The sequence below is a fragment of the Geotrypetes seraphini genome, chromosome 1 (genome assembly GCF_902459505.1).
Source record: "Geotrypetes seraphini chromosome 1, aGeoSer1.1, whole genome shotgun sequence".
NCBI lineage: Eukaryota > Metazoa > Chordata > Amphibia > Gymnophiona > Dermophiidae > Geotrypetes > Geotrypetes seraphini.
Genome location: NC_047084.1, coordinates 128,067,408 through 128,079,931, shown reverse-complemented (window position 1 = coordinate 128,079,931; position 12,524 = coordinate 128,067,408). Strand labels below are relative to the sequence as shown.

The window sequence follows — 12,524 nt, the reverse complement described above, 5'->3', positions numbered from 1 at the left end:
GGAAAGCCTCTTACTGTTCATCCTTTGGTCTCCAGGTTCATGAAGGAACTTTTCAATGTCAAACCACCTCTCAAGCCTCCACCTGTTGTCTGGGACCTTAATGTGGTTCTTTCCAGTTTGATGAAACCACCATTTGTACCAATGGCCACAGCTCATCTCAAGTTTCTCACTTGGAAAGTGGGCTTTCTTAGTGCTCTCACCTTTGCCAGGAGGGTCAGTGAGTTACAAGCCTTAGTAGCAGATCCACCCTTCAGTTTTTCATCATGACAAGGTGGTTCTACGTACACATCCAAAGTTTCTTCTAAAAGTTGTTACTGAATTTCTTCTCAATCAATCGATTGTTCTGCCAGTGTTTTTTCCTAAGCCTCATTCTCATGCGGGAGAAACCGCTCTACATACTTTGGCCTATTTCATTGACTGGAGAAAGCCACATCGCACATCTCACCAACTTTTCGTCTCTTTGGATCCAAACAAGTTGGGGCATCCTGTTTCCAAGAGAACAATTTCTAACTGGCTGGCTGGTTGCATCTCGTTCTGTTATGCTCAGACTGGATTGGCACTGGAGAGTCGTGTCACAGCTCACAAAATTCAAGCTATGGCAGCTTCTGTGGCTTTCCTCAGATCTACTCCCATTGAGGAAATCTGTAAAGCTGCCGCCTGGTCCTCAGTTCATACCTTCACTTCTCACTAGTGTCTGGAGTCATTCTCCAGACAGGATGGGCACTTCGGCCAATCTGTATTACAAAATTTATTTTCCTAAAGGCCAACACTCCCACCATCCCATTTCTGTTAGCTTGGAGGTCACCCATACGTGAGAATATGCTGCCTGCTTGTCCTGGGATAAAGCACAGTTACTTACCATTACAAGTGTTATCCAGGGACAGCAGGCAGATATTCTCACAACCCACCCACCTCGCGGGTTGGCTTCTTAGCTGGCTTATCTTAACTGAGGGACCGTGCGCCTTACGTCAGGCGGGAAGGCACTAGCACATGCACGGTTCAGGCTATCGCAAACTTTCTTAAAGTGGCAATGCACTTTTAAAGTGGTCCGTACCGGGGCTCCATCGGTGACATCACCCATACACTGTTGTGAACTGCCTAGAATTACCCCCTTCCCGCCTGCCGTGTTTAAATTCATAGAAAAATGCTGCGCCGCGCTGTCACTGGCCTCGGCGTCTTCTGTCCACTGCGGCCAGCCCTAGCGGAAACAGGAAGCCGTCAGAGAGGGCTGGCCACAATGGAGAGAATACGGCGAGATCAGCGGTACGGCACAGCGGTTTTCTAAGAATTTAAACACGGCGGGCAGGCGAGAGGGAGGAGGATGAAAAGTAGATGCCGGCGGCTGCGGTTTGTTTGGCGGTGAGTGAGGGTGGGAGGGGGGAGTCGCCGGTTTGTTCCCTGCCTCCGTGTTCGAATTTGAAAATAGAATTCGGCACGGAGGGACCCAGCATGGTGTCAGGAAACACGCCATCCTAAGTGTGCATGCACACTTAGGATTTTATTATAGAGGATATATATATAACAATACACCTACATGCCATAAACAATAGGAAAGAGGCAAGAACTACAATGTATAAAGAAAAAGGAGGGAGAAGGGAGGAACGTAAGCAGGGGCAAACAGTTGTTCAGAATAAAGTGCCTCAAGAAACGATTAAAATGTCCTAAAAAGAAAGATTATAATCCAAAAGCATCCTCTCCCCCCTTTGATGGAGCATCTGTTTCACCCTTCATCCCATTGTTCAGCATCTATCCCTTCCTTCACCCCCAAACTCGACATTTTCCCCTCCCCCTCTCATCCCCAGCTCCATACTTCATTCTCTTTAAGAACTGCCATACTGGGACAGACCAAAGGACCATCAAGCCCAGTGTCCTGTTTCCAACAGTGGACAACCCAGGTTCCAAGTACCTAGCTAGATCTCAAGTAGTAAAACAGATTTTATGCTGCTTATCCTAGGAATAAACAGTGGATTTTCACAAACCACAAGCCTATGGATTTCTCTTTTAGGAAATTAGCCAAACCTTTTTAAAACCCTGCTAAGCTAACTGATTTCACCACAAACCGTCTTCCAGACTACCCTCTCATCCAGCATCTCACCTTTTCTTTTCTCAACTACCCTTTCATCTAGCATCTCTCTCCCTCCTTCCCCACCACCCCAGGGTCCACCATCTTTCCCTTTATCTTCCTAACTGCCTTCCTATCCAGTATCTCTATACCCCCTCCCTCCACACCACCCCTTGGGTCCAACTTTTCTCCCTTTCTTTTCCCACCATTTCTGTCCATTAGTTCTTCCCCTCCCCCCAACACCTTCAGTCTGGTATTTCCCCCCTCTCTTTGAACCCCCTCCCCTCATCTACTTCAAGAAGAGCTAGTCCAAGGGGACCCTGTGTGCCTGCATGTTTCTTGATTCTAGCCTTATCTGGTGTCCCCCTGTTCTTCCCAGTCTAGCTTTAAAAAGTAATTATGGTCTACAGAGGATCGCTGGCAACTCAGCAATTCTAACAGGCTGCCTGCTGCCTCCGCTGGACTTTCCCTCTGCCTGTCCCAAACTGAAAAAGGATGTTAAATCAGAGGAGGGGCTGGACTGTGGCAGAGGCAAAGAGCAACGGAGACTGCGGCAGCTTTTTAGAATTGCTGCAGTGCTGGCGAACCTCTGCAGACCATAATTACTTTTTAAAGCTAGAACAAGAAGGCCAGGGGGATGCTGAACAAGGGGAAACATGCCGGCCCTGGTAGTAGTAGTGCATCTGCAGTCACGTGGTCCTCGAAATATTGGGGGTGCTCAGGCACCCACAGAGCTGGCGCCCATGGCTACGCCACTGCTCTCCTTGGAAAAATAAAGTCTCTTCTATTCTCTCTCAGGTTCCACTTTTTCTCCTCTCAGACTTTCCCTGCTCAAGCAGTCGGTACCTTCAGGAGTCTCCCTCAGTACTAGGGCTCTGGCGGGAGAATTGGGATAACCAAAAGCATTGAACTTCCTCTTCACTCCCCTCCTTCACAGGCAATCCACAAGCACACACTTAGTGATTACCCAAAGAATCCAGCACCGCCTCCTCTGTAGTAGAAGCATCCTTTTTTTTAATTTTTTTTTGGTGGGGGGAAGGTTACACCCAGTAAGGTCAAGATCTACTAACTGCCAAAGCAGCGCAGCTGAAGCAGGAACATAATTATGAGGATAGCGTGCTGGGATCTGGAAGCCCTGTGGGATATGAATGTGATTCTGGAGCTTGCAGGCAGATGCATATGATGACAATGCACAGGAAGTCCTGAGTGTGAGAGGGGAAGGGGACACTCAAAGTTACAGGGAAATACTTTTAAAACCAATAGGAGGAAATATTTTTTCACTCGGAGAATAGTTAATCTCTGGAACGCGTTGACAGAGGACGTGGTAAGAGCGGATAGCGTAGCTGGTTTTAAGAAAGGTTTAGGATTACCAAAAGCCTTGAACTTCCTCCTCGCTCCCCTCCTACGCACGCAAAGGGGCTCCAACTCCTCCCATGATTACCCAAAGAATCCAGCCCCCCCTCCTCTGTAGCAGAAGCATTCTTTTTTTTTGGGGGGGGTGGGGGGCTTGCAGGCAGGTACATATGATAGCGCACAGGGAGCCCTGTGTGTGAGAGGAAAGGGGGTGATCATGTTTTTGGGGCTCATAAGTAAGAGCAGTGTGCCAAGAGCCTTGTGGGGTTGTCACTGTGTGTATCATGCTTTTGGTAGGTGCCGTGTGCCAGGAGTCCTGTGGGTGTGTGATTGTGTATCTCAAGGGTGTAGGCAGGTATGGATGAGGCCATTGTGCCAGGGATCCGGAAGTCCTGTTGGCATACGATTGTTCCTTGTGTTCTGTTGGCAGGTACGGATGAAGTCTCCATCCTGAAACTTCTCACTAGCCGAAACAATCATCAGCGCCAGGAGACTTCAACATCTTTTAAAACGCTGTATGGCAGGGTAAGATCAGGAGGAAGCTCTCTCTCTGGGTATAGTTGAAATTTCGATTAAGGTGTCTCGTCCCGTTTTTCGAAGGTTTCCCATGTTCTTCCCTGTATCTCAGGTGGAGCTCCCTTGCTCACCTGATACACCAGCAAGCTGAGACCAGGGAAGGTTCAAATTCTCTATTGCTCCTTTGATAGGCTGAGATCATACTCGGGGTATCATGGTTTAGGATGAGATTCATGATTGGTGCACGAAACTAACCCCTTTGAAGAAAGTGTCCCCGAAAGAAGATTTTAATCCCAAGTGGATTCCAGCCTGCTTTAGTCTTCCCCAGAGGGGAGGCTGGAGATAGTAAAGGGATCGGAGGTTATTTAGAACAAGTGAATTCTAATCCCAGCTGCTTTGGATTACCCACGTAAGGTCCTGGCCATAGGGGGACTGCTTCTCAGTCCCTAATGGATAATGCAGGTGGCTAAAATGTTCCTGTTGAACGGAAAGGCTTCAACAAATTTTCATTAAAATAGGAGTCGGCTGAACAACTTAGGCCTGAACGTCTAAGACTTTTTTTGCTTCCAACATTGTCTCCAATGAATGAGGGGTGGGGGGTTTGGAATGCCCTCCCAGATTAGTAGCTGTTCTTTTCGAAATTAACTTAGGCCTGGTTTCTCTAAATGGCGCTGTTTTTTTAGACACCCAAGCTCAGTGAAAAATGTTGTTTAAATGACATTTATCACTGATTTTCAAGGCACCCACCAAAGCCTAAAACACCAGCAACAGAATCGCATCTCCATAAGCCCTTTATGGCATCTAACGCCACTGTAGCTGTGACTAATGCTCGAAGTGGTGTTAGGTGCTGTAAAGCGCCAATGGAGGCGAGATTCATATTACATTACATTACATTACATTCGGGATTTCTATTCCGCCATTACCTTGCGGTTCAAGGCGGATTACAAAAGGTTAGTTTAAGGACAGGATTACAATGAATTACAGAATTACAGAATTACAGAGTTAGAGAATTATAGAATTACAGAGTTACATAATTACAGAATTACATAATTACATGAATTATAATGAATAGCTAGATAGGTTAGATGTAGATCTTAAGGGCTTTTAGAGGTCGTGTTGTTATTGCTGTTTTAGGAATTTCTTGAAAAGTGTGGTTTTTATTTCTTTTCTGAACGTCTTATAGTCTGGGGTTGTCATCAGAAGGTTGGAAATCTGTTTGTCCAGTCTTGCAGCTTGTGTGGCTAGGAGGCCGTCATGTTGTTTTGTTCTTTTTACTTCTTTGGATGGGGGGGGTATGAATGGGGAGTGCGTTTTTCTGTGTCTGGTGTTGGTTGCTTGGATGAGGCGATTGTTCAGGTATGATGGGCTGTCTCCGTGTAGGGTTTTAAATAATATGCAGTAGAATTTGAATTGGATTCTTTCTTGGATTGGGAGCCAGTGTGAGTTGATGAAGGCCTCAGTGATGTGGTCGTGTTTTTTCAATGAATAGACGAGTCTTAAGGCTGTATTTTGGATTGTTTGGAGTTGTCTTATCGTATTTGCTGGACATGGGAGGAAGAGTATGTTACAGTAGTCCAATATGCCTAGTATCAGGGATTGTACTATAAGTAGGAATTGTGCACTTTCAAAGAATTTTCGGACTTGTCTCAGGTTTCTCATGATTGCGAATGATTTTTGAGTTGTTTTGTTTATTTGCGGTTGCATTGTGCAGCATCTGTCTATGGTCATGCCTAGTAGTTTTATGGTTGTTTGGATGGGATATTTGGTTGCGTTTATGTCTAGTATGGTTTTGGTTTGGATCTTGTCGTTTTCTAGGAGGATGAATTTGGAAAACCTGGAAAACCCTGGCCTACCTTTGCCGGAGGTGCAAACCGTCCTGTGATTCTCAAACCGTCCTGTGATTGATGCACAATCAGCAGCTGCCAGCACCAGTTAGAGAATCCGGACCTTGGTGTACTAAGATTTTTTTTCTCCTATTATGCGTCTGGGGGTAAAGAAGCTGCAGTAAATCATTTCCTTAATGTGCCCCTGCTAATCGCTGCAGAAGTCACTAGCCTCCTTTCCCAAAGCCCGCTGATGGCACTCTTCAGTTAGACGGCCATTGCCTCTTTTGTTTCACCTGCATCCCCATCAGTTCTCTCTTCTAGCCCCTTCCCTCAGATTGTCTCTCGTGCCCTTCTCTGCCGCTGCCGCATGGTGTTCGGGGTCTCTCTATACGTGAGCTGCGCAGCGCAGGGGGTTCAAGGACTAGAAACCAGTAGACTTACCCAACTTCCTGAACCCCACGACTCAAGTATTTAGAGATGCCAGTCGCTTTGCAGGAGAGAGAAGCTGTTTCAGGCAGTGGTGTACGAGAAAAGAAATGTGGGGGGATGAAATCCCAGGCACTAGGCTGCAATTTCCAGGCGATCTGGTGCCTAGGATTTGTGAAGTTCTGGAGCATGTGTTCTAGGATCCTCAAAAGAATCGAGCTATGAGGAGATCGAGACCACACAGGTCCATTCAGTGGGTGCCAGAGATCATGCAGATATCGAGGCTGGGCTGTTGGTCTAATGCAGGGGTAGGCAATTCCAGTCCTCGAGCTAGGTCAGGTTTTCAGGCTATCCACAATACATATGCATGAGGTAGATTTGCATCTCAAGGAGACAGTGCATGCAAATCCATCTCGTACATAGACATTGTGGAGATCCTGAAACCCTGACCTGTCTCTGGCTCTCGAGGACCAAAATTGCCTACCCCTGGTCTAATGATAGAGGAAAACCATCCAGAGAAGAACAGCTCCTGACCTGGGGTACAGAGAAGAGGGAATAGGGTACCTGGGATATTGCTAGCCAAATGGATTTTTCTCCTGTCAAGATGTAATGAGAAGGACCAGCCCAGGGTATCTAATGCCTTAGGCAAGTTTTTAGCCAGCCACACACAGGGAGGCTCAGAACCTTCCCCCTCAGGGTGTTTCCCTCTTTACCTGCTCCAGGTGGCAGCATCCCCCTGCCCCCGCTCTTGCCTCCTCCCTCTCCTCTTCCTGGCTGCTCCAGAAGTACCTTCCAGTAGAGGCTGCACTCACGCACCGCTAGGACCTCTCTGATGTGTTTCCTATCCTGGTGGGTGGTGGTCCTAAGCACTACAATATTCTCCCTGATTTAATTCCTGTTGGGGGGAGGGGGGGCAGCACTTGAGCACAGGCCTCTCTTGGAAGGTCCTGCACTGGTGGTATTTCTGGGGTAGCTGGGAGGGGGGGGGGAAGATGACTACCCTCTTCTATTGCCATGTTGCCACTTTATGCATGTATTGGCAGAGCATGTCCTGGCAACAGGCTGGCTTTTTTTTTAACCATCCTGATATTTGTGACCAGTTGTTCTGGGGGTGGGAGGAGGCTTGTCGCTCGGATATCTAACCGTACCTCATTCATGGCGGCAGGATCTGATGAATGATCTGAAATCGGAACTGACCGGAAAGTTTGAGAAGCTAATCCTTGCTCTGATGAAACCGTCTCTTCAGTACGATGTGTCTGAGCTGAGGCATGCCTTGAAGGTAAGGCTCCAGTCTCTTTTCTGTTAAGATGGATTTTTTTTCTCCTCCCCTGATCCTATCCATGTGGGAAACAGATTTGCCATTGGACGTCTTTTTGTAGACCCTCATGGGAGCAAGGGGGACACCTAGTGGGAGAGTGGGACACAGTGGTTAGCGCTACAGCCTCAGCACCTTGAGGTTGTGGGTTCAAATCCCATGCTGCTCCTTGTGACCCTGGGCAAGTCACTTAATCCCCCACTGCCCCAGGTACATTAGATAGAGTGTGAGCTCACCAGGACAGATAGAGAAAATGCTTGAGGTCCTGAATAAATTCATGTAAACTGTTCTGAGCTGTCCTGGGAGAATGGTATGGAAAACTGAATGAATAAAATAGTGTGTATTGTATATCTTTAGTTTTTAATATATTTCTTTACCATTTTCCTGGCCATAAGGCTGTTCAAAGCAGTGAACAAGCTGCCACAATATAGACAGGACACGTTTAAAGAGATGACGTGTCTATGACTGGCCTGGGCCAGTTGGATCCAGTAGGCGGGCAGACATTGGTCACCCTTTGAGCCACTCCCAACTAATAGAAGGGGCCAGAAAATCCTCCCTCTTATCGGGCTGAGCTGGTTCCGATTGTACTACAGTCCCGGTATTGAGTTGATGAACTGGCAGAGCCTAATCTGGGTCTATAGCAGCGGTCTCAAACTCAAATTCTTTGCAGGGTCACATTTTGGATCTGTCGGTACTTGGAGGGACTCAGAAAAAAAATAGTTAATGTCTTATTAAAGAAATGACAATTTTGCAGGAGGTAAAACTCTTTCCTTTTGGCTAAGTCTTAATAATAACATTGTATTTATGATCAAGAAACTGTTTTATTTTACTTTTTGTGATTATGATAAATATACTGAGGTTCCTTAAAATAGTCCCTGGCGGGCTGTGAGTTTGAGACCACTGGTCTATAGTATTTATGTTTTATTTAACATCTGTGTTTATTTCTTTCATGTTTTTCTTGCTGTTGACCACTTTAAGCCATTTGGAAAAGGTGAGAGAGATAATGAAGTTGTAGTTCTGGTTTCCCTAGGAAAAGCAGGACATGGCCAGCCCGGTTGTGTGTAATAAGTGCTAGGCCCTTCTGGGTTCCAGTCCCAGGTCCAGCTGGGGAAACTGGCAGAGCTATCAGTGCCTACAGTCACTGGAAAGGGTGAGTTAGTGGGATCCAGCAGCCATGGCTCACTGCTGACACCTAGTGGCTAAATCTGAGGTGCAGCTGTATAATTCAAGGGGTGGGGGGTGTCTCATACCAATGCTCCAGACAAGGACCATTACCAGGATGTAAAAATAGATGTTATCATGGGTGATGGTGAATGAAGGCAGAGGCTAGTTCTCACTGTGCTTGGAGCCAAAGATACATTTTTAAAATTAAAATGTAAAAGCTAAATCTATTAACCCACTTTTTCCACTGTGCAGAGGACCTTATGCCTAAACCAGTGGGAGACAGTCACCTGCCCAGGGTCCCAAGGAATTTGGAATTTGAACCCTACTTTCATTGGTTCTCAACCCAGTGCTCTGCCACTAAGCCATGCCCATTGGGAGGGTAGAATGAGGATGGAATACTAGGGCTGGATTAGGCTCTCATAGTTGATGTGATGGGGGCAAAATGAGGACCGGCTAAGCCCACCCCTGCTGATCTTGCATGGTCTCTGTTACTGTTTGGATACTAAGTGCTGGTTCTGGTTGTCATTGGTAGGGGGCAGGGACCTGCGAGACGGTGCTGATTGAGATCTTGGCCTCCAGATCATGTGGGGAGCTCAACAAAATCAAGCAGGCATTTAAGGATGGTAAGATTGTCCGAAAATCCTGTTAACCTGCCATGGAAAGTGGGGAGATCTGTGCGTAGAGAATGACATGGGGACAAAGCTAGTCTCTGTCCTCATCTGCATAAGTCTCGAATACTTGTAATTTTATATTTAAATCTTTTTTTTTTTTTTATTAAAGTATAAAAAGGGACAGTATTCTGTAAAACTGTTTATAAATCACAAAGAGAGCCTTCATCTGGCTTTGGTACAACCTTCCCAAAGATTCAGTTGTCTATGGGTGTAGAAGAGAACCTAAACTGTGTAGTAGATGAACATGAAGATAAATGTCTATTAAATATTAGAAATTTTCCTTAACGCCAGCAACGATGGATGAATCTGTTGCAGTAACAGTAAATTGCCTGAGCAGCTGGGCACATAATGGAATGACATTGCAAATGATAGACAAGACACAAATAATGTCATTTAACAGTAGTTCATTGAAGTCCAAAAGCAGCTTCTGCATTTTTTTTAATAATTGAATTCGTAAGAACAGCCTTACTGGGTCAGACCAATGGTCCATTAAGCCCAGTAGCCCCTTCTCACGGTGGCCAATCCAGGTCCCTAGTACCTGGCCAAAACCCAAAGAGTAGCAACATTCTATAAAGAATCCCAAGGAATAGCAAGATTCCAGAATCCCAGAGAGTAACAAGATTCTAGAATCTCAAAGAGTAGCAACATTCCACGCTACCGATCCAGGGCAAGCAGTGGCTTCCCCCATGTCTTTCTCAATAACAGACTATGGACTTTTCCTCCAGGAACTTGTCCAAACCCTTCTTAAAACCAGCTATGCTATCCGCTCTTACCACAACCTCTGTCAATGTGTTCCAGAGCCTATCTATTCTCTTGAGTGAAAAAAAAAAATGTCCTCCTATTGGTTTTAAAAGTATTTCCCTGTAACTTAATCAAGTGTGGTCATAGGTCTGTGAAAAAACTCCACATAATAAAAATAGAAAATCAGTCGCGTGCTACCCCTATCGTATGCAAATTTATCTTGAGCACCTGACTGGCAGGGGTTCCTTGTCCAGATCTGTAATTTTTTAAAGAGCCCTTTGGTGACTGGGTCTCTTGACCAATGGGTGTCTCTCTTCCTGTACAGAGTACGATGAGGAGTTGGAGGACAGCATCACCAGTGACACCTCAGGCTATTTCGAGAGGATGCTCGTGGTCCTGGTTCAGGTAACTGCAGGGCAGCTTTTCGTGCAAACGTTTCATCAGCTGTCATCGCTCCGTGACATGATGCGTTAAATTTGGCAATTTGGCTTTCAAAGGCACTGACGTGACGTTGCAGCGGTTGGATTAAGAACAGAGAATGCTAGAGATGTACAATTCACTGGAGCTTTGAGTCTTGGGTGTGTTGTGAAGTGATGCCCTTGGATGTGGGGGAAGGGCAGTGTGGCTGCGCAGTGACCGCTGCTGCTGGAAAAGCGTAGTGATGGACTCCTGTTAACCTCCAGCCTTCTGACTTACAAGGGAGACTGAGGTGGATGAGATTCAAGGATTAAGTGGGTTTTGCTATTCCCAATTTATAAACTGACTAAAGGAGATTTTTGCATTATTTACACCTTTTTTAAAAAAAAGCTGATTTTCATGAGTAATACTGTCTCCCAGAAGTGTTATGGGAACCCCTGGGGGAGGGGAGAAAGAGGTTCGTGTGTTAATTTTTCCTCATTATCTCTTGCAGGCTAATAGGGACCCTGAAGGTAGAGTGGATGAGGGTCGCGTGGAACAAGACGCTCAGGTGGGTGAGACATTTATTTCTCTAAGGGTCAGATGTTCTCTGAAGTCAGCCCCCTCCTGTCCGAGGAAGATGTGTAAAAATGCCCTTAAAACCTGAGCCCATCCCTCCATTTTGTCAGCAGCTGTGGGTGTTCCTCTGTCACCAAAAAAGGAGCCAAAGGAGGCCTCAACGATGAGACAATCAAGACACAACAAAGGAGTTGTGAGGAGGAGATGTCAATAATTCAGCCACAGATGTGCAGTTCAAAGTTCACTTCTAAATCTGAATGCTCTGTTTATGTGACAGAACTACCAGCCGTTGAGACTCTTGACAAAGGCCAAGATGCCGAAACACTGTCGGTGTCGAGTCCTCGCAGTGAACTTTGAACTCTTACACCCTTGGTTGAATTATTGACATCTCATCCTCACAACTCCTTTGTGGTGTCCCTGTGTCCTCACGAGCCTCCGGGTATCATTTCACTCTCAGATCCAGTGGGTTGAGAGGCCTGAGACTATTGAGATGCTGCCCTTATGATTCTAGGAATGTGATGGATAATCAAAAGCATTAAAATAAACCACCTTGAGGGATACAGAGGAGATTATGACAGAATCGACCATCCTAGGCTTCAAGAGCAAACTAGATGCATATCTCCTTAAGAGAGGCATATAAGGATTTGGTGGACTATAAATTACGCCAGGTGTACACCTGGCAGGGCCTCCGCGTGTGCGGATCGCCGGACTTGATGGACCGAAGGTCTGATCCGGAGAAGGCAGTTCTTATGTTCTTATGTTCTTATGTCTTGTGCAGTGGCCTGTTGAGGGTTGTTCTTGTCCTTTCCTTGCAGCTCCCGGGGCGGCCCTGAGTTTAGGTATAGTGTGTTTACGATAGGGAAGGAATGTGTTGCCTGGAGCACATGATACAGCTGGGGGACGAGCCAAAACCAGACAACTGGCTGCTTGCTGTGACCAGATGTTTCTACTGCTGCTGCTGAGCAATGCATTCCATGAGTGGGCCCTGTATATTCCAGCAATGCTGCCCAGATAGGGTGGGTGGGGGAGTATTAGGCTGGAATTGTAAAGCCCCACCCTTCTGTGAATTAACTCAAGATGAAGATGACTGTGATGACACTGAGCCTCTACTCCTGAGTCATAACGGCATGTGCTGCTGGCTCTGCCTCTTATACGGTAAGATGTGTGCTGGACTCTGGGTCCTGAGGCTGTTGTCACTGGCAGGATGCTGGGACACATACAGTGCTCCCTCTAAGGATTGGCCAGGTGCATGCAAATTTTACCTCATGTGAGCGACGAGATCTAAAAAAGATTTTTTTGTGTGTGAGCAACAAGTTCTAGAAACAAACAATTTTCCAGATTAGCAAGTATTTTTGTGAGTAAGCATGTAAAATCTATGAGTGATGCTCCTAGAATGTATGATCAATTGCTCATGTGCCAGTGGAGCGGTTTGATGAATCACTCGCTGCCAGGAATCCAAACTATAGCTTTGTGAT

General features: G+C 46.3%; 1 protein-coding gene across 2 annotated transcripts in view; it reads left to right on the top strand.

The window, feature by feature from the left end:
* The window catches only part of ANXA5 (annexin A5), a 145,223-nt gene that overhangs the window by 93,535 nt on the left and 39,164 nt on the right, over positions 1 to 12,524 (top strand). For both annotated transcript variants that reach the window (XM_033938395.1, XM_033938384.1), the window contains 5 exons: positions 3,846 to 3,940; positions 7,349 to 7,462; positions 9,195 to 9,285; positions 10,400 to 10,479; positions 10,985 to 11,041. In XM_033938395.1, coding sequence (XP_033794286.1) covers positions 3,846 to 3,940; positions 7,349 to 7,462; positions 9,195 to 9,285; positions 10,400 to 10,479; positions 10,985 to 11,041 — 437 coding nt within the window. The remainder of the gene's footprint in view (positions 1 to 3,845; positions 3,941 to 7,348; positions 7,463 to 9,194; positions 9,286 to 10,399; positions 10,480 to 10,984; positions 11,042 to 12,524) is intronic.